General features: G+C 43.0%; 1 protein-coding gene across 1 annotated transcript in view; it reads left to right on the top strand.

Annotated features, from left to right (window-relative positions):
• cdh8 (cadherin 8) overlaps positions 1-22,921 on the top strand; it is a gene marked incomplete at its 5' end in the record, with an annotated part of 96,400 nt that overhangs the window by 47,625 nt on the left and 25,854 nt on the right. The window contains 3 exons of the mRNA XM_079162228.1: positions 16,220-16,339; positions 22,048-22,215; positions 22,476-22,663. Of these exons, the coding sequence (XP_079018354.1) occupies positions 16,220-16,339; positions 22,048-22,215; positions 22,476-22,663 (476 nt within the window). The remainder of the gene's footprint in view (positions 1-16,219; positions 16,340-22,047; positions 22,216-22,475; positions 22,664-22,921) is intronic.

A 22,921-nucleotide genomic window follows, 5' to 3' on the forward strand; every position in this document is an offset into this window, starting at 1 on the left:
ATATCTGCTAAGAAGCTGGAATGCTTTCTCGCACGCATTGTTCCGCACACAGCCGTGGCCCACCATATTCATTATTGAGGAAGGAGGCTTGTATATATTTAATGTTGTGTTGTAGGAACTTATCTTTTTTTTTGTCTGTGCACTTCTCTGCTCTGCATTCATCCCTCTTTGCTCCCTCCTGCTGCATCTTGTGTTGTGTGGTGCGTCATCCCCACTTTTTATTTCAACAAAAAAAGAGCTTTTACTCTGTGGCTCTGCAGCCAAAAGTCAACATGAATGCGTGTGTGTGTGTGTGTGTGTGTGTGGAGGGGGGGAGAGATGGAGGCTGTGCTCCCTTTTCATGCTTCAGGTGATTTTACAGTGTTGAACTGCGAGAACAGGATCCCCTGTACTCTCGTCCCCTCCATGTATGCATTATTAATTGTCTGAGGTACCAACTAGCTATTTGGACCCTGAAGGCACCCAGCACTCAGTGCCTAAAATTAAAAGCAGCGATTGCATCCCATTGAAAGACATATTTGCACTCTTTAAAGCTGCATTTCGCTCCCACAAAAGGACAGTGGACAAAAAAAGGACAAAAAAACAGAAACACAATTACATAAAGAAAACCAAACTATCTTTATTAGCTGGGTTTTTTTGCATGTGATCATGTGTGTGTGTGTGTGTGTGTGTGTGTGTGTGTGCACCTCTTCAAGTCGTGACAGCCAAGATTCATGCTGTAGCTGGTAGTGGAGGGGGGGGATTGGTCAATGCAACATAAATGGGGCTGGAACACATTCATCAAGGTGGCAGAGATTTGAGACGAGACTGAAGAGGCCCATCCAATCACCGGCGGAGAATAAAAGGGAAGAGGCATAAAAGTCCGTGCAGCAAGGTCATTTGAAAAAGAGGCCGATAAGACGAAGGGATCAAATCTCCAGCACGGGCGAGGCCCTCCTCTTGATGTCTGTCCCCATTAACTAGAGCCCTCCGCACAGCCACTGCCACGCCTCAGCTGTCTGATACAATGAAGGGGAAAGTAGAATATAAAATAAAAGACTTTTTATTTTGCCATCAAAATTCATGGATCCTGCTTGTAATTGAGTTTTTTTAACCTTTCCCTTTTCATTTCTTGCCCAGGTATTACTTTAAATGTTCATGTTTTACAGCAGAGCAACCAAATTCAGGCGCGGTTGCGGTTTGTTTTACCCTCCCCGTCCCGTCCGTCATGCGTCCGGCTGATTTGTGGCATCACGCAGCCTTCCTCTGCTCCGGCTGTTTGTGTGTCGGTGCATTGGCAGCTGCATTGCTCTCAACGCCACAGTGTATGGATTTAGTCAGTTTGTGGTTTTACCACGGTCACAGTCTGGTGTACACACACACACACACACACACACACACACACACACACACGCGCACAGTCAATCTTACAGCAGGTTTACTATGTCACACTGGGGGCTGCTGTGTAATTGGGTGAATCTGCTCTCCAGCACGCTACAGAGATAGCCCTTTAAAATTTCACTTCACTTCTGGGAGTGTAAACAAACCTTGGGATTACTAGGGTTGTAAATCCACATTCCACCATTTCTGTCGCCCTCCCCCCCCCCCCCCCCCCCTTTTTTTTGGTCCATCTGCCACCCACTTTGAGAGTTTAGGGGGGCAGGTTAGATGTTTGCTCAGTATTTGGAGTGTGTTTGTGGATCCGTCTGTCTCCCTGTGTTTGATGGCTGTCGGCATGTTAACAAGTGCAAGTGTGTCTGTCTCCATGGCGTGCGTGTATTTTAGCATGTCTGTTGCGCGGACACTTTACGTGGCGGCGTGCAGCTCTCTGTCTGTGTGTTCCCTGTGATGGATTGCTTGTCAGACGGCAGCGTACCGCCGCTCTCACCGGCTGACGAAGACATTAAGTCGCCGGTCACGTAGACGTGGTTGCGTTTCAACATTCCTCTGGGAAAACGCTTTAACCCCTTCTGGCTCCAGGACGGCTGTCAGATGACAGAGTGTGTTACTTAGAAGGTGCTCGGCGCTCACACCCGCAGTACGACTGGATTCAGTGAAGTTCAGCGGCTTAATGCAGCTGTGTGGGAGGTGGAGGACCTCTGTCACGCGTTTCTTTCAGATGGGCCAATTGCTGGGGTTATATGGGCTGCAGACTGTGTGTCACCGCAGTGATTTTTTTAATTATTATTTCACCTCTGCAGGATGTCAGAATAGACAATATGTAATAGACGGAGCACAACTTGCACTGCAGCAGCTTGGGGGAGTCGTTGCTGAGAATGCTCCCCCTCCTTTGTTTTTAATGCAACGTCATCCTCAGCGCTGCTGCTGCTGCCCCCAGAATATGAAAATAGCACATTCTGAGAGAATGTGAATGTTGGAGCTATAGCACCTAAATAAAATGCACTCTTCCTGTTTCAGATGAAAAAACACACCTGCAGTATTCTACTCAACAGTGTATTTAGAAGGAACTGTGGATCCTTATAGTCCTCACTAGCATTGTATATTCTTGTCTAAATGAGCAACATGAGTTAGTTTTTAGAAAAAAACACATATTTAGTTGTTATTCATTAACAGGTGGTTTGATCAGATTTGATTGACAAAAAAATCATCAAAACTAGATAAAAAAATCTCTATTCTTTTTCAATCATAAAGGCCTTTACACACTCGGGACATCACACACAAACAGCGAAAGAAGGTGAAATACTCGCCTGGGAATATTCCACATCCTAACTATTCAAACACATGCGCGTATTCCTCCGTCAGCCAATCATGCATTGCCATGTCTGTTCAAAATCTCATCACGTCACCATTTTTATCCTAATAGACATTTTTAGTCAGCGCTTTAATGAGTATGAGTATGAGATATGGCCCAAAATGTGTCATGTGAGGTCCCAGCGACCTTGACCCTTGACCACCAAATTCTAATCAGTTCATACTTGAGTCCAAGTGGACGTTTGTGGTAAATTTGATTAAATTCCCCCCCAGATGTTCTGGAGATGTTGTGTTTTATAATCCTATGAGCATTATGGTGTTTTGAAACAAAAAAATGAAACGCATGAAAAAAACAACATATATATATATAGAGTATGTGTATTTATATATATATGTATATTTATATATATATGTATATTTATATATATGATGTGCAAATGAATCACACCAAAAGAAAAGAAAACACCCTGGTGTGAAATAAAATGTTGAGAAAATGTTCTTTTAAAATGAATCACTAGCCAGCAACAACAATAACATATAATTCGGTTTTACTCGCGCTCCCCTCATCATGGATGGAAAAGGCCTCTTCCCTGTCTGCACAGTGCTGTCTGTCAAGTGAAGTTCACTGACATATCTCTTGTTCTTTTTCTCCATACTGATGTGGCCTAATGGTTTGCTGGAGCATTGGATACTGATGACATTTGCTGCTAACTTGCTCTGAGAATCTCAATAGAGCAGCAGGCACGCTCCACAGTTTGGAGTCCAACAAGAATACTCCGATAGCCAGTTTAAGTGGGCAGGACAGGACTATCACTCCTGATCTTCTCCTTGTATATACATCTGTCAAAAAGTGTTATTTCATTACTTATTACTAGTTGTGTCATCAGTTGCTCTCCGTTCACACAGAAATACACAAGCGAGCGCACACACACACACACTGGTGTTGGCTAACGAGCAGCTCGGCTGGAACGGTGTTGGGCTACACACCTCGTTAAGGGCATTTTGGTAACAGTGTATACATAAGTAATTCATTTCTGGTTTTAAGTAATAACTTTGATCTCTGGTTTAGCGCTCTCAGGGGCTGGTGCTGACGTAGTGTGGCAAAAATATATTAAACCGCAAGTTCATTTCCCACCATGGTTTTTGCATTATGCTGAAACTTATTATTTTTTTTAATTTTTTTTCCTTTTTTCATTGAGGAAGCATAATTCACATTAAACACTCTCGCCCCCGTGGCAGAGTTCTCAAATTAAGCAACATTTTGTTCATTTACCAGTGATAAAGTTGTTCATTAGAAAATATACTTTGCCTTATTCTTTGTTATTACCTCGCCATTGTAAATGCCTTGGGAGCAATTAAACATGTGAAGTGGCCAATTTTCCGTCCTCCTCTTCCAGTCCCGAACTCTATCTGTGTGTTGCACACATTTCCCGTGGACTAATTAAAGTGAATCAATGACACAACCTTTTAAAATGGCGGCGTATGTCATGGCCATCGGTGAGGAACAAAGGACCCTCTTAATTATTTTGTTCCTGCCGCTCCCGTAAACGGCTTGTCAAGGCAGCAGACTCTGTAGCCGGCTGCTTCGTGTCATGTACGCACACACACGCACGCACGCACGCACACACACGCACGCATAGACAATGACACACACGCTGTGCCCAGTTCCTCTGTGACGGCTCCCTCTCTGTCTTATAGAAGACTAGTAATTGTATACAACAATGACAATGTAAGTGCTTAAGTGTGATGATCCCCTTACTCTTCAAAAGTGCAGCGTCCCTTATCCGTCACCGGCTCTTGGGACCAGCGTCTTGGATGCTGACAACCATATCTTATCTTCGAGATATGTTTTTTTTTGTTCCTGTTGTAAGAAGCCTTCCTCTCCGGCCCAAGTTGTATTTGGTCGGGTCTAATTTTGAAAAGTGTGTTCCAGCCTGATAGAAGCACATATATCCTGATACCGATCCTTTGCAGCATCCGCAGGGTGTTCCCTCATTCATTTGGCCTGGTTCCTCAGCTGCTGAAACACGCACTTTAGCATGAGTATGCATTAGTCCCGTTATGAAGACTAATGGGCTGAGAGAGGCCATGTTTTTTCCTGCCTTGCAATTATTTACTGTGCTTCCCTGTAATCCGAAATGCTTATGTATTTCGGGTATAAATATAAAACATCATGGCAGAGGAGAGTGGGCTCTTTTAGTCAGGCTGTAGATCATGTGAGCGTTGGTGGAAAATGGTGACATGAAGACGTGTGTGTGTGTGTGTGTGTGTGTGTGTGGGGGGGGGGGGTTGGCTGCGGTGGAAAACGAGAAAAAAAGTGCCAGTTGTTTATGAGCGTGTTTATTTGTTTAAGGGTTTCCCTCAATGCCCATCTGCGGTGTTGCCGTAAATGTCCATCTGCAGCCCAGGAAAATCCAAAACTGTGTCTGACTACTGTAGGAAAAATCGACTGGCGGTGCTCCAAGTATGTCATCTTCTCCTCTGAGAGATAGTAGACGGTCGGGGTTGGATGGATGGATGAAAGGACGCCTTGACACGCTTGTTTTCTCCACCTCATTGCAACCGTTTCTGTGTTATCAAGAGCTTTGGCCCGCCACAATACAGCTCGGCGCCGCGCACTTTTGTATTTGATAACACTCTGCCTCGCAGAGCTAATCGCCTCTTAATTCTTGCGTTGCCCCCCCCCCCCCCCCCCCCCCCCCCCCCCACACACACACCCCCACCCCCACGTGCGCACGCATTCCAGTCGAATAGGTTGGTACTGTCCAAAAATAGTGCTGGCGGCACGGCCTGGAGAGATGGGCTGTCAGTCTCTCAGTCTGATCATGAGCTATTATCCTCTCTGCCCACAGACAGCAGAGAGAGGAACACCGGTGTCTATGTGATTGTGATCAATACATAATCACTTTCCTGTCACCGCAATGGCACCGTCAGGGGACGGACCAGCCCCACACCAGCCATTTTAGAAAATAGGGTTTGGCACGCCGTGATTTTGACCTAGAAATCCTGGGCGAACTGGGGAGGGGGGGGGGGGGGGCAGTCGCTAAGTGAAGGCTGGACTCATTTAAACAGTCATTGCCATGGGATGCATTATTACATTTCCACTATGCTTGGGTTCATTACATTAGTCTGCAATGCCGCTGTGAGGGAAGTGACTGTTATGAGCGCAGCGAAATATTTACTGACAACAGACAGACTGACTCTATGACAAGGGAGCAGCTACATTAAGCACGCAGTTAACCCCGTTCATTACAAGGCGCTGTCAGACATATGTCTAACTTGCAAATGCATACAGGTTTGCAATTTGTGAATAATAGACGGATTTTTTCCCATATGATCATATGACTTCACAGTCAAGAAATCAGTTTTTACCGATAGTAATCAAATTATAGTGAAATGGATTATTAGTGAGAAAAAAAAAGGGAATCGACTGTGAGGATCCAATACAATGTCACATTCATGCACCTGAGTGCATGGAACACTATAATGACGCTTAGAGCATCAGCAGTCTTAATGACTGCTTACATTAGCCACATTTTGGAATGTTGGGTTCGGGGCCAAGACAGCATCACAGAAATGTGTGGAATAAAACAGAACATTTTGAAAACAAACGTGTGAGAGGATGTACGGAAAAAGATATGTGTACAGTAATGCTGCACCATTAACCTTACGTTGAACACCGGATTGTGTTGTGATTGTGTTCTTTAGCATCAAGGTATTCGTAGTTTGTCTATCGTCATGTAAATGTTAAATGGACTTGTACTTGCACTCCGAATACTACATTGACATATCCTCACACGATATAGTCGATATGGCATTGAGCGCATCAGACTAGGTTGAGAAAAGCTAGCTTTGCTATTCATGTAGCCTTCCAGGTAATTTAGCAAAGCAGACAATGTTAACATAAAGCCATCACGTCACTTCCTGTGACGCATCTGTTTCATTAGTTTCTATTTCTCAGTGCAATCTCTCATTCAGCATGTCTTTCACGGGTCTGCTGAGAAAACAGAAATAATAATATGAGCGACAGTGTAACAGGCTACATTTTCAATGGTAGACAGTGACGTGAAGGTACAAACTGACGTACACTTGTCGCTGCGTGATGGGCCTGTGTTGAGCTGGCCTCGACTTTCCAATGACGCGGTTCGCTTCTCTCTGCCCCACAATTCCTGCTGTGTTAAGTCCAAACAAATGGCAGAAAAACTTGCCGTCGGCTAGTTCCCAGTGCTACTTAACACTGTTGATGAGCACCAGAGCAACACTTCAATGGAAACTCTGCAAATAAGTAGCTGGCCACACTTGGCCGTTTTGTTGCTTTAGTAACAATGATTACTTTGTGAGCACAAAAAAAAACTACAGCTCCCATGAAAAAACAAACACAAGAGTGAGCAAGACACTTAACCCCAAATTGCTCCCGTAGCTGTGCCTACGGTGTGTGAATGTGTGTGAATGTTAGAAAGTCCTGATGGGAAGGTGGCACCTTTCATGGTAGGCCCTGTCATCAGTGTATGAATGGATGTGAATGGGTGAATGGTGACATGTAGTGTTAAAGCACTTTGAGTGGTCGGAAAGACTAGAAAAGCGCCGTACAATTACAGTCCATTTATCATTTATTTTAGCTGCGATCTCTGCTGTGTAGAACATGTCCTCTTTGTCCTGCTATTATTGGCTCATCCATGGACTCACCTCTTGTATCGAGCAGTGACGTAACTGAGAGTAAACGTTCAGTTGTTAGTGTTAGTGCGTCTTGAGTATCGTGACTAATGTGAGTTGTTTGTCACTCACAGGTGGTCACCTTCAGTTCTGACAGGTGAAGCCAATATAGAAGGACCTTAAACTTTAATTATTTCTACTGGCCAGCAGGGGGCGACTCCTCTGTTTGCAAAAAGAAGTCTGGTTGTATAGAAGTCTATGATAAAATTACTTTACTTCTTACTTGATTTATTACCTCAGTAAACATTGTAAACATGAGTTTATGGTCTCAATCTCTAGTTTCAAGTCTTCTTCAATACAGCATGATGTTCATTTCATAAATCATGGTCCATATAGGGTCAAATAGACCATAAAGCGGAGTTTGCTTTAGGGCGGGGCTACCTTGTGATTGACAGGTCACTACCCTACTAGAGTAGTATACGCCGTCTTCACGTCGCTTCTATGCCATCCAAAAATGGTCACTTCCCTTCACTGGTTGCAAAAAAGCCAAGATGGCAACGGCTGCTGCTCACAGGAGAGCGACTGTTGCATCTCCACCACATCCGCTGGTGGGAGTGTGCGCGCCGTGCGTAATACAAAGAGCAGAGGATAATTGTAAATTGCATCAAGACTAACTTTTAATTTACTTTTTACTTTTTTTTTGCTGGCGGATTCGCGGGCCACATAGAATGACGTGGCGGGCCGATTTGGCCCGCGGGCCTTGAGTTTGAGACCCCTGGTGTAAGAAGTGGTTCTTGTATACAGTGTATGCTATAGTAACGTGAGTCATTGTGACGTGAGTCGTATGTCAATCATCTTAACATCACCCACGCTCTTTAACTAAACCTCAATGATTCTGCTGCCTAAGCCACATTTCCTGTGAAGACGGTAGTTTATTTTGAAAGGAATCTATGCACGTGATGACCGCAGATTGACAAGCTGTCACCTTCAATCAAATGATAGAGGGGAACCTAATTCATTGTCTGGCCTCTCTGATGCCGTGGGGCATCTGACCAAGAGGTATTATTTGACAAGTTGGGAGTGAGATTGTGTTGACTAAAAGGGTTTTAGATATATTTTAATATCTAATATTTTCTTTGTGCATACCTTATACATAACCAATAAACCGCCAAGAATTCTGTGCCGCCATGCCACTGGACCCTCTCTCCATTTCCCTCTGTGTTTCTCCCTCTCTCTGTCGTCCCCCGCAGTGTAAAGCCAGTCAGACATAAACAGTATTGTTTTACCCGGGTAGGGCTCACAGCAGGGCACTGTTAGCCCAACGCCTCACGCAGCCCACAGCTCTCCCCATGCCTCAGTGATATCTCTGCGCTATGGCTCAGTGCCCACATACATATGAATGCCCCCTGTCTTCTACCCTTCACGCTTCTGAGCTGGTCCAAGCTGAGCAGAGAGCCGAGATGCTACACGGCTGCCATGCTTGTTGGACGGAGGGATACGGAGAAGTCTAGCATTCCAGCAATAGTAAATGAACTGTAATGAGACATTCTTTTGAGTGATTATAGGTATGATGGTACTTGAGCTGAAAGTGCTTCCCTGTGGTGCGGTTTGCTGAGTTGTGTTTGTGCATGCTGAGGGTGAATTTTGGGCGATGGGTCGGAAAAGCATCTTGTGTCAGATCACCTGGAAAATACAACCTCTGTGCATACAAGCATTGTGATGAAGACGTTGTGATAGTTAAGTGCAGGAGTATTCAACTAAAATTCCAAAAGGTCCAGATTGAGAAAATCTCCTCGGGCAAAGGTCCAGAATATTATAATAATATCTGACTTGCGCTATTTAGTTGTATATTCAAATATATATATATATATATATATATATATATATATATATTCAACAAGCCTAGTAGTAGTACCAACATCTCTGTGTAGTCAACAACTGTCAAATCAAATAAAGTACACATCAATTATATTTTATCAATTATTATTCTCAGTTTTCAAATTTAACTGGATGGATTATAAATAATACATAGAAATACATAAATAAATGTTCTTCTCATTTCAAGTGAATAGGGCTGAATTAAAGAATAACTGACATAACGGAAAGCTTTTGAAAAATGTGCATCTTAAAATAAAGTAATTCATTTTAGAAAAATTAATTTCACTCGAAAAAGCAACAATATTATATTTTTCTCATCTTCTAATAAGATAAACTAGTGTGCAGGGACTTTATCTGTGGTTATTAAACCACTTGTTTCAGCTCTATTCCTCTCTGTTAACATCATTGCTGTGAAGTGAATTGATGTGTTAGGATTCTGATCATATCGGGCTCTCAGGTTTATTTTCTGTGAATTCATTTCAGACGCTCAAAAGAGTTGTGCTTTTGTCTCGTAGTGGTGCTTCATATTATTGACTTTATTAATCGTCACGGTGTCTAAACATGTGAGACTAACTGGTTTTAAACTGCCCGTGTGAAGAATGAACCTATAAGAGTCTGTTCATTAATGGTTAAAGACTCTGGGCTCTCTGGTCTCTCTGACCACGTTTCTCTCTTTGGAGAACGTCACGTGAAATAACTTCTCTGACTCACGTAATTATTCTCCTGCTCTTCGTTCTCTCTCGTCGTCTCTCCCTGTGTGTTTCCATCTCACTCGAATCAGGAAACTTGTCAGAATACTCATATTTGATTGGCTGAGCTGCATCACATGATGTGATTTGCACCGCTGAACAAGTGCCGTAAATACTGGAAAAGCTGCGCCGGTTAGAATAGAAGCGCTCCGTCAAAATGTAATAATTCTCAATTATCTATCGGTTTTAGGTAACAAAGGTAACAAAAAGGGTTATAAAGTTTTTGTCCTTGTACACACACTGTGGTATGCACAACAAAATGCAGATTACAGTTCCAATTTGCGACACCACAAAACACTAAAGCAAATGAACCAAACAGCGGCATTAATTTGACAGAATAAAGAAAAAGAAAGAAAAGAAAAATACAATAGTCCTTGTATTCCTTGCGTCATCCAGCAGGTTTATTTTTTATTTAGAAGCTGGAGCAAATACGCAGATGTGACTGACACAAATAGTTTTCTGATAAAAGAACATTAACATATCTGACAAAGACAGACATTTTCAAAAGCTTGGAGGTCTTCAAAATTTACATTTAAGTATATATTTTGCCAGCCCAATGAAATTGTTTACAGAATATATTTAACCTTGGTGTCATTATATATGTTCAATACTTGTATAAAGGCAATAAAGTATGTCAATGGATATTTGATGAGTTTACAGGTAATTACATTTCTTCCTCGGCATGGAGGAGGTTGGTTTACGGCGTTTTGACGGTAAAACCAGTCGACTTCCTGCTTCTTCAGTGTGTTTTGTTTATATTCCCTCTGGTTTTAGAGAACAATGCGACGAACAGCTCGTTGAGCTTTTTGCGTGCTCATAGCTTGCGTGCCATCTGTGGAGGCTATATAGTATAAACAAAGCTTTAATTGTGCTTCTTCAAATATGTGGGAAAAGCTGTAGATGCTGTAGATGACGTGCAGTGCTTGATTTCCAGCAGCTTCACAGAGTACAGTGAGCGCCGGCAAATGAAAAAGCCATGAAGGCTCAGAGCTACATCTTTACGACCTTCCACTGTTTGATTATGCTTGCGATACTTCTAAAGGAAATAAGCAGGCTATACAGATGAAGCTGTGCTGTGGGATAATGTGTTACAGGAGTAAGCTGCAACGTCCTTCCACAGCCATTGTGTGTCACATCGGGCTGCATCCCCCAATTTATCCCCTCTCTGGTTCAAGGGAGATTCCTATTGATTTCCTATCACCGAGCCAGTGCACAGAGTAAATAGGAAGTGTGTGCCCTATTATTTCTGTCTGCTGATAAAACAGGAGGCTAGACCCCCCCCCCCACACACATGTCTTTATTCCGGGGCCGCTTTACAAACCGCTGGCCCTTCAATCAAAGCAAACCAACAACAGCTGTAAATTTGATGTGAACGCCTCATATACGGTGATGGCATCCTTTGAGCATGATATGTGTTTGAACTAATGGTGTGGCATGGAATCCTAGGAATTTCGGGACGTGATTAATAAGATTACACTTAGTGTGGGGGGGTCAAGCGTAACTTCAGGCTGGAAAGCGTGTCACTCCGCGGGCCACTGCCCCAACCAACAGAGGGAGATTTGTTTTCCTCAGGGACATTCATATGTAATCTCCCAGTGTCCGGCGTTTGCTCGACAGCGGGGTGAAAAGTGAGACAAATCCATTGAGACAGGAAGTAGCGCGTGTGCACCTTTTTCCATGAACAGATTTGACCAAGAACGGTGTGTAAGGAACACATTTCAGGTGCAAGAATAAAAGGAAGCCGCGAGAGCAGCAGCGCCTACAGGACGTCGGTTGCATTCTGAGTGAACATTTTCAATCGGAGGTTTTTAAACGTACCTAATTCCTGCCTGCACAGTTTTATTTTTTTTAGCATTAGCCATTCTTTTTTTGTTTTCATCCCTGGAAGTTTAAATGCGTTGTGTTGCTATTTTTGTAATCGCTACAATGCTACAGGCTTCTAATAAAAGCCAGAGACAATACCCCTCCTACAATTGAGTTTCTGCGCCCGTTGCCTGGCCCTACAGCTGCATCCATTTCTGCAGTGTCCCTGAAATTTCTGAGCATTATCAAGGGGAAGGACGAGCTAATCTGCACTGATTTGAAACGGGACCAAAACACTGGCTTTCCTAATCCCTCATTTTTTTTATCGGGGCTGGTGAGGAGCATTTTACCCCTGTGGGAGGGAAAGAAAGAGGGAGCTATTTCATGCTTCACCGGTTCCACTGTTTTTATGAAGATTTTTTTTCCCTACCCTTTACTTCCCCCACTTCAATACGCAGTGTAACTGGATTTATAAAGCCTGTTTGCAATAGTCACACACCTTTGAGAAGTACGAAGGTACTTTTCATAATTAGCAGTGTGTAGATGTCGGCCTTCTCCCTCTGTAGTAGTAGTAATTTAACTTTAAGGCAGATAAGGCTCTGTACCGCTAGAAAAAAAAAGGAGGAGCAATTTCTTTAGCTGTCTCTCAATTTTGTTCGTTTGACAATTGGCGCACCTATGGCACACAGAATATAATTTGCTTCTGCCTGAGCACACCAATTTGGTCTTGTTACTGCACACATTTTGGGGATGCAATTGTGATGTCTCCTCAAATTCTGTCAACCCATTTATTTCAAATTTCATTGACTTATCTAACGCGTTTGTGGAAACTCCAACATAACGGCAGTTTGTATAATATCTGTAGATGGCAGAAAAGGATAACCTCGTACTGAGGCGTCCATTTTTAAAGTCAATTCAGAGTGAGTAGCGGGTTCGTAGATGCATGGAGAGAAAATTCCAAGTCTATCAGCAGCTGACATCAAGTTATACCATGCTGGGGTTTTTTTTCTGTTCGCGCTATTGCAGCAAGCAGAATCACAGGGAAGAAAGAGAACTCATTGATCTGCTGTGATCTTGATGCTGTAAAAGACATGGGGTGTAACAAGTGGTATGGAATTTACAAGGTAAGCTTTGGCAACACAACAGCATAGGTCATCATAAGACTATGAATTACTAGAACTCCTCGGTCTCGGAGGAACACTTGAGGCTCGCTCACTGTGAAATAATTGGGTTGCAACAGTGAAACGGCTTCTCCAGTTGGAGTGCAAAGGTGGCTTTTGCTTTGTTTTGCTGTTACAAGACCACAGACGGCGGCAGTGACTATTAATCAATGGCTGGCCCGTGAAGCTGACGTCATAAATGGGGAGAAAACTGCACGTATCTGAGAAACATCTTGGGTGTACTGTAGTGCTGTTCGTGAAAGGCCCTTGTACTAGAATGGTTAGATTTGGAGATAAAACAAAGTATGAATTCCCATGAGTTTGTTTTGAACTTTCTGTCGATTAAATGTATCATACAGAAGTATTTCACTGGATACATGGATACTTGTCATAAATGTAGGCTGTCTATGCTCTAGAAAGGTGCAAATGTATCTGAAATTGGTGCTACACGACCAGAGCAAACAGGAAAAAGGGGCTGTGTATTCCCTTTGGCTCAAAGGGTCGAAAAACTACAACAACCATAATGCACTGGACTTGTTGCTGCCGCTGAGTAGACAAAATACAAAACTATTTTCAGTCATAAAACCGGAAACTTACACTGACTGTTTTATGGTGACATTTCAGAAAAGAACACACTGTTGTTATTGCACTTACTCTACTGTCAGATGTCCGTTTTGTCCAGAAATACGTCTCCAGCACTCCCCTGTTCACACGTGGCCCACATGCTTGGGTGTAATGTTACACATGCTTGTGCTCCTTCCTCTGTAACGTTGGATGCAGTAACTTCATCCAAAGAAACTAGCCTCAGCACTGCGACTCCTCTTCAGTTTCCATCGGAGCCCCACATTCACCGGCTGGTGTTTTGCGTGACTCTCGGCTGTTGCAGCTTCTTCCCTCCTCCATACGCCGTAAATTCCTCCACACTGTACTCAGGCTCACGTAGCCTAAGCGGCCCTGAATGTCAGATTCGATTTCGGAGCGGTTTGAAGTAGAATCTGTAGTTCGTACCAAGTGCCCTAGAGCCGACAAACTTTTGCTGGTAAATGAGCGAGGGGCCCTTGGGTGCTGGCAACATGGACTTAAGGTCAACATTGTTAATTTGCATATACTACCCAATATGCAATGATACAAAGCTGCTTGAAAATCTGCAAAGTATCCCTCTAAGCATATCACTGTGCTGCACATTGGTCAGCAGGTCAGATGGAGGTTGTCTCAGAGCTTGTAGAGGCAGCTAAAGACAGTTCGCCATTCAGCTGTGTAGGGATTGTGTTTCCAACACATCTGGCATTTTTTTATTTTCATGTTGTTAATTCATGACTGAAACCCCCGAATCACTACGTCGGAGCCAAAACTCGGGCGGAAGGTCTTCACTACAAGCCTTTTCATCTGCAGCGGACAGACGTCGGCGCCTGTGGCAGGACCTGTGCCGTCTGCGACGAGGGACGCCTCCCTTTGTTGTCAGAACACCTTTAAACATCTCTCACAGAAACAATTAGCATACCATCTGTAGCTTCCTGCCAGCGTGTTGCTCGCTGTCAGCATGTCAGCTTCTTTCCTCTCCTTCTTTCTCTCTTCCCTTCAAACACACACACACACACACACACACACACACTCCATCACACTGAGACTGATGAGGAGCTAGGTCACTGTGAATTAAAATGAACGAGTTTAATTGCGTTAATAGTCTCTTTATATTCCGTTTTTCAATGCATTTTTTCCCTGATACCTTATAATGGAGCCGTGGATGGTGGATTGAACTGTCACTAATCTGTTTTTGTGATTCGCCTTGAGCGTTCGGCAGAGCCGGTGTATTGATGAAGGTCCTTGCGCAACATTTCCTGCAAAGCTCAGAGCCGGTCGGATAAAGGACACCACTTCTGCTACATTGAGCATTGTTGGTGTGAAGGTGACGGCTAATTGCTCCAGTGTTGATAGTGATGCCCGATAAGCATTTTAACGATACACGTGTCAACATTTTATATTCATTACATTAACGTAGCCAAACTTTTAATTGGGGAAAACTCTTTTCAGAAGTGCTTTCTTTGTGCGTAACGGCTTAAAGTTTGCTCTAAGTGAGGAGGCGCAAATAGCTCCGTTTACTTATCTCATGACCTTCAACCACACTAAAACATTTCAGTGTGTAGGCTCTACACTGCAAGTACAACATGACCGTCAGTTGATTCACTTGACTTTTCCTGCTGTGTTGCAGAAGAATAACTGATACTGAATGATGTCTTCATTCTTCTTTCACTTTTTATTTGAATTAATTAATTCATTGAAATTGACATTTTAGATTTGTTTACAGTGAGATATCAATGACTTTATACAGCAACCTTGTTGTAATGAACATTACTGTTGCTGCTTTAGACACAATATTTAGTTATTTTTAGAATATAAATAATGTCTCATCCTGCTCTGAATTTAAAATTCTACATTATGTTTTTAAAAGCAATAATTTAGCCGTGAAAAAGAACCAAGTGTTGCTAAGAGTAGCTCCTAGTGGTAAAACCCTAAAGATACCTCTCCCCACCTGAATGCCAACGGAGTTCTCTGACACGCTTGGAAAGCAAGTGTTGTTGCTTGCAATGTGCAACCTGTCCACTCTATGCCACTAAATCTCACACACTGTACCTTCAAATTGATCATTTCACAACGTAAAGTTACATCGTAAACTCAGCATTTACTTTTGTCACACGGGACATGAGAAGCGATCTCCTGGGTGAAAGTCTTGTGTTTGTTTTCTCCTCCCCGCTCTTTTTGGACTTCGGAGCTCTTTATACTCGCGATTATACCAATTAAACCTTCAGTCACAGCAGTTGCTCAATGTACGATGTCACTTGCTTTACATGTCGCTTGTTGTATTATGTCACTTAGTCGGCCAGAATGCAAAAACAACCACATACAAAAATAAAAGTTAAACTTCCACATTCAAGTATCTGTGGTTTGCAGAAATGTAGAATGACAACATTTTTTGATTTAATGAACCACAATGTTCAGCTGCCCTCTCCATCCCAACAGTTATCATACTGTCCCTCACACACTGTAATAACAAAATGTAAAGATAGAGATGCTCAGATTTCATACACACTGCTGATATTTCAGAGCAACACAATTGCCATTGCGTTGTACAATGTGAAGCATGTCTGATACAGATGGGACCGGGTTTTTTTCCCCTAACAAATCAACCCCACAGAGGGTTGAATGGTCTCTTCTTGATTGGCACAGCTATGTAGAGATGATTGCCTATAGAGTTATAGTTCCTGACTCTGTCTTTCTGCCCCACAGGTACCCCGGTTACCCGGGTAACAGCAACAGATGCCGATGATCCGGTGTACGGGAACAGCGCTAGACTGGTCTACAGCATACTGGAGGGACAACCGTATTTCTCTGTAGACCCCAACTCTGGTGAGTGCAGTGCTGTGTGCTTGATTGTGCTTGTTTGTGTTTCAGAATTATGGGATGAATCTGCTCTGCTTCAAATTGAATTCGAATACCAAGCAGCACACACATTTAGGAGCAAATTGGATCCAATAGTCACCTGTGCAGGATGGCCGCATAACTTGCTTACTTTAAGTTTGACTCTATGAATAGCATGCTGAATATTACAGCAGATAATACAGAGGTCCAGTGTGATCGCTACCACTTCAACAAAAAGGGGGACACAAAAGGAGGACACCTCTTTGGGACAGGCGAAGCTCTTTGTGCTGTTCCTCATTGTTTGCCCGACAAAGCCTGACGAAGATCTCCGCGTGATCCAAACGTTGCTCCATTAAATTTAATGGGAGCTATTAATACAGCGCGCACACATCCTTTGTCTGTTTCCAACCAATGGAGAGCATAATGTATTACAGAATGTAATGAATGAACGCCACGCCCACAATGGGACCAAAAGGAGAAGAAGTGATTACATCTAAGGATTATTCCGGTGGTGTCTTTCTTCTCGGCAGGGCCCGGCACACCAGGCCAGAACCTCTCAGTATTTAAACATTGTCCTTTTTCATTACCTGCTTCGACTTCAATAAATGAGCTTACAAAGTCACCTCAGGTCAAGTGGTGGGCTGACTGTCCTTTTTTTAGTTTTTTTTTCCCTGAAAAGTACAGAACGTCATTACCCTTCGATTGTGACCAATCCATGAGAGGATAATTAACTATCTTAATTAACAAAGTTACCTCTGCTGCGTGAAAATGCCCATCGTTAATGTGCAGGAGGTTAGGTTCCTGTTGCTGTGTGATGGCTGATGAACAGATCATCCAGAGCTTTACAGACTGTGAAATCGTAGAGCAAAAATAAAGAGACTAAACTTATATTTATTGGTTCATAGGGAAAGGTCTTGTGTACGGTTTGTGTGAGCACCTCCGCCAACTCAAGCCACACAAACTGCTTTCGCCTCGGAGTTGGGATGTGGAAGTGGAGCCTTACATTCTTACATTGAAAAACTTTGTGGCTTTGTTTGGGCGGCGAGAGACGGACATTGAAAGCGTCTGTATCACTTTAAATATAACACTAAATAATAACCTCCTGAGCTTCATCGCAGGCAAGAAATGTTTTAAAAAAAAACATATGACAGAGATAGACTGGTGTGTGGATGTTACTGTGAAACAGCAACAGCACATCTGCATCACATGCACATCCATGCACATTTCTGCTGTAATATTTCTGCTTCTATTACAAATCAATGTATGTGCATTTGCGATGCTGCCTGTTCTGTGCAGATCTAAATGAAGAAGAAAGACCGATGTGATTGTGAGAGGGTGATTTTATTGTACATGTGAGCTGCCCGCAGGTGCAACAGGTTGTAAAGGTTCCAGCACGCGGAGATGCAACCGCCTGGCCCTACAGAGGTGACCTCACTCTGCCGCTGTGCATCGATCTAAAATGCACACATTTTCTGACAGGACAATTATGGGAATTACAGTTAAAACTAATTAAATTAAAATAATAATGAACAAGAACACCACATGGCAACTACGCAGCTCACCATGTATATGTTTACATCACCTCTTGTCTTTCAAGCCCTCGGGGACAGAACATTGACGCTAAAAGGGAGCTGATCATGTTTATTAAGGCTTAAAAAAGTTGTGTAACAACAACAGCAGGACCGCAGGTAACGCAGCCCATCTGTCTTTTGTGAAACGCTTGTGGATTACGGCCGCACGAGGCTGCTGTTAACTCAGGCTCCCCGGGCCCTGCATCCCCTTTCTCTGCAGCCGTCCCTCTATAGCTGCACACTTATTGTTTCCAAACATGAAGATATGCTGGGGGGGTGAAATGTGGATCAGTGGGGGTCCACTATTACTAGAACGAGGAGCATGATATAACGCAGGGAAAGAGTGTTAATGTGGGGGAATAAGTAGACAGCACACACACAGCTGATGTGAAACAGAATCCCCATCTCGCAATACGTTTCATAAAGTAATGTTCCGATCTCGCGGAGATCTTCGTCAGGCTTCTCAGACAGCGGTTACTGACATCACTGATGGAACACATTGTTACTCACACGCCATTGCGATCTGGACGATAAAAGCACCCTGGGCCTGCTGAATACGACTGATACACGTGCAGCCGCTCACAGGAAGCAAAGGCCCCGCGTGAAGGCGGGTGAGGACAATAGTGAGCCTTTATCAGAGGGACACATCCAGACACATACAATGGCTCCTCCATTATGCGTTCCAGGTTTGGCCGGGTCAACTGATCATCAGCTGCATGGTTCAACAACGGATTATTAAAACCGCTAAATTATAAGATTCATATGGGCATCACTGAGTTGCGTGATTCCATTAGCTGATTGGTCGCCCTAAATGCTAAATGGGCCAGTACTCATATGCTGCAACATCATTGCGTAAATGAATTCAAAATAATAATGATAATAATGACTTCTTCCTTTCACAAGGCAAACTCCTCAGCAGCGTCATCATGCATAAAGTTATCTCAGAACAGTCTCCAGATTGGATCTTTAATTGCTTTTCCAGCTGACTTTTTAACATGTGTCTGTAAGCAATATGATTAAATAATGGTGAAATGACATTAATAAGAAATGAGATGGAAATCGACTGCTCACAATTTTGGGGAAACGGCGCACAATAAACAAGCTCCAAGAAAGGGACTCTCCAAATTGATGTGCATAATCAGGGCGAACACTCGCGTAGAGACCGGGCTCGTCCTCGCCGCTGTCGGGCGCCGCAATCCAGAACGCGTCTGCAGCCGGGACGCGGCTGTGGAAGACGCACTGCACGGACAATTTAAGGATTAGCATTCGCGCTCTGTGTGATTGCGCAGCACATGCAGATGGCTCATTCAAGTGAGCCAGATGTTTGAATGAATGTTGATGAAAAATAAAAGGTAAGGGGAAAACACCCATTAGAATGCGTTTGACACTTACAACGCCACATTGGAAATGAATAGCATTCAATAAATAAATAAACACCATGCCCCAATTCATCACTTGGTTAATGGTCGGTGAAGAAAGAAAAAAAAAGTTGAGGCAAATATCTATGGAAATGAGTGTTTGTCTATCCTCCCTTTTCAGTGATTAGGAATGAATTTGAATAATTAACGATGATCAACAGAGATGAGAGTGTTGCTTCTAGCATGATGACTAACGTGTGTGTGTGTGTGTGTGTGTGTGTGTGTGTGTGTGTGTGTGTGTGTGTGTGTGTGTGTGTGTGTGTGTGTGTGTGCGTGGAGAAGGGAATTTGAGTGACTTGTTTGTGTTGCTCTTTTCATTTACGGGTGCGTTTTGTTTTCCCGACTAGTAGAGAGGTGGGCCTACCTTGTTGATGCCAGTCCAAGCTCACTGTCACTGCTTAGACCAGTGACAAGATGCAGCAGGTGGAGTTTAGGTATTTCCACAGCAAGCATGCTCCCATATAGGTTTGACTGTTTCTATACAAAGAGTAGAATAATAACAATGCTAGAACAAGGTGGGAGAAAAAATAGGCCATTTTAATGGTTAACAATGTTAATGGTCCTCTTTTGAGGTCAAATTTATATTCACTCACGGCGTCCTTCTGATGCCTTTTTGTGCGTCCTGTGCACATTTACAAGGACGAGCAATATGATACAGTATACGTACTGTAAAAAGTAAGCACACCTCAAGGTTCTCTGGGTTTACTGCATACAACTGAGCTCTTGGCCCTCAGTGCAGTGTTCTACTAAATAATATTATTTTGATTATTATTATTATTTTAGTTATATTATGGGTAGTAGGAGTAGTAGCAGTAAAATAGATATGATACAAACTGTCCTGGTGTAAATGTGAGGACATTTATTTCGTCATTCTTTTGAATTAAATGGGTCAGTGTTGTTGACTCATTTATCTATAAATAATTAAATATATTATATATCTACAATCATATAGGGTTTAATATAGCTGGTATTTAGTGCAGTCAAATTATAAGAGTGACTCAACATACAGTGAGTAACATATATATGTATTGATATATATACAGTATATATATACATATATATGTATCATTTCAATCAGAGGATAAGCAAATAAATATATATTTAAACATTTTAAAATGTTATTTTTATGGGCCTGTGGGACCCGAGCAATGACGAACTAAAGCCAGTGTCGACAAAAAACAAGGGTCAAAATCAAGACTTGGTGGTTGCAGAAGGTCTATAAATTACAAGGTTGAGACAACATGTAGAAGTAAACTAATAGTCTGGGGTCTGGGCTCTGGGAGTCGTGGTCTATGGAACTAACGTGTCCAACTGGTCCAAATCGATTGCTGTGCTGAACCCGCGGTCACCAAATGTGCTAGAAGTTACTAGTTTGGTCATTACTGTGATGATGTTAATAATTTATAGAGGTATTGAAATGATGATAATGGCAACATATAATGCTTGAGGTGGAGATAAAAGTGATACAATTCACACATTGTTATTTGCATTTTGAAATTTCGCATTAGAAAAACTGTATGGAAACAGCAGAATGCGATAAAACTTCCTCAGTTGCACAAAAAAGCTTTTCAGCGTTGATTCGCTGAATGGGATGTGGAAACGCCTTTGCAGAATTAGTTCTGACGTTGTTCCTGCTGTCGGCGTCTTCCCGGATATTCTTCTTGTCTATGGACCTCAAACCTCTCAATTTTATGATCCTGGATGTGTTTGTTTCCAGTTTGCAACCCCTATATTACAGCCATTCCTAGTTTAAAGCGCCGACTTCTGACGAAACATCGCTGTAGTTTAAAGTCATTTCTTTTTGGAGACATTTCCGAAGTGAGCTCAAATTTTGTTTGCCAATTGCATCTCAGCACAGCTCTGAAAAAGAGGCTTGCTGTATTGTATTTTAAAAGACACCTATTGACTTAGGTCTCTGAAATACAAGGTAGATATTTAGTTTAAAATAGCCAACCCTTGTTCAGATCATCAGTGCTCTGTGTGACCTCCAAAAGTCAACCCGACCCTGAAACTGTGCTACATCCTGTAGGAAAAAATCTATCACAAGAATAAAAAATGCGTGCCCAGACAACATCCTTACCCCCTCCCACGTTTTTCATCACAGCTAAGCATATTCTCATTGTCTGAGGCAGTTCAGGACCAAGGCAGGGTGTCATGCCAAAGCCTGGCTTTTATGAGGGGTTTTATATTCATTTGATGATCCTGCGGGCCTCTGTTTCCTGAGTGGATTATCCGTATTCGCCGGCGCTGAGCCCTTTTTATATTCAGTGCCGTGGCAGAGTCAATAAGGTCCATTCTGCATACAATATTCAAGATTATACAAGACAGACAGCATAATTCACACTCGATCAGAATACAAATGACTGCAGACGGCAGAACAACACATTCAAAGACAAACAGCTGATTCTCAGTGCTGCGAATGGCTCAGTCATGACCACCTTGCCGTGCTCACACAGACTGTGATTAAACCTGCAGGGATTTTAACTTTTTCTTTACCTCTGCCTCATGTGGAGTCCTTGTTTTGTAAAGTCATGGTCTGAAGAAATGCAACAAACCGAGGAGTAAAGTGAACGTGAAGGTCGCGGCGTACCTCGCTTTTTTCCCCATGCATGCTTTTGCACACTCGCAAGAGCATGAGCATCATTAAAATGATGTGCAGAGTATATCAGTCATGTTTATAATTGCATTTATGTGTTCCCACCTCCAGCGACCATAAAAATTGCTCTCCATGGGATGGATCGGGAGATGAGAGAGGAGTACCTGGTGGTCATTCAGGCTAAGGACATGGGAGGACACATGGGTGGCTTGTCTGGGACCACGACTGTCACCGTCACGCTGACGGACGTCAACGACAATCCACCAAAGTTCTCTAAAAGTACGTAACTTCACGACCTTGAACGTCCCAAATCGAATCGGGAGGAGAAACAAATTGCTGCTGCTTTAGTATTTCTCTGTTAGGTCATAATTGGGGGAAATTAATGCTATTTTGTGAATTTCATTAAACAGGCTCCTCAGAAACTTATTCTAACTGCCGTAAAGTCTAATGATGATGCAATGCTGTAATATGCTTCCGTGATTTTGTTTAATTCGATCAGCACTTCTTGAAACCAAAGAGCTATGTCTGTTCCTCCCCAGGTTTGTATGAGTTTGTGATCCCCGAAGATCTACCGATCGGGAAAATGGGCGGCAAAGTGAAAGCGAATGATAGAGACATCGGCGAGAATTCCAAGTCAACGTATAACATCATCGAGGGAGATGACCAAGGCATGTTTGAGATTGTCACGGACACGCAGACACAAGAGGGGATTGTTCGACTGAAGAAGGTAAGACATTAAACACAGCAGTTGTGAGCAAACTGTAACACTCGCTAATGTTAGCCTGAAAAGTAGTTAGTTTGAGACATGGGCAGCAGCAGGCCTTGATGTTTTCAGCATCTCTCTCATCACTTGTGGTATTTTCGGTACTACACCCAGTTGTGGGAACAATGTGTTTTAAATGGACTGGCTGGAGCAGAGTGCGGCGGGAATGGAAGACAGACCCCCGACCCTCCAGACATGTTTGCTCAGCCCCTGATATTGGGA

The sequence above is a fragment of the Pholis gunnellus genome (genome assembly GCF_910591455.1).
Source record: "Pholis gunnellus genome assembly, chromosome: 1".
Lineage (NCBI taxonomy): Eukaryota > Metazoa > Chordata > Actinopteri > Perciformes > Pholidae > Pholis > Pholis gunnellus.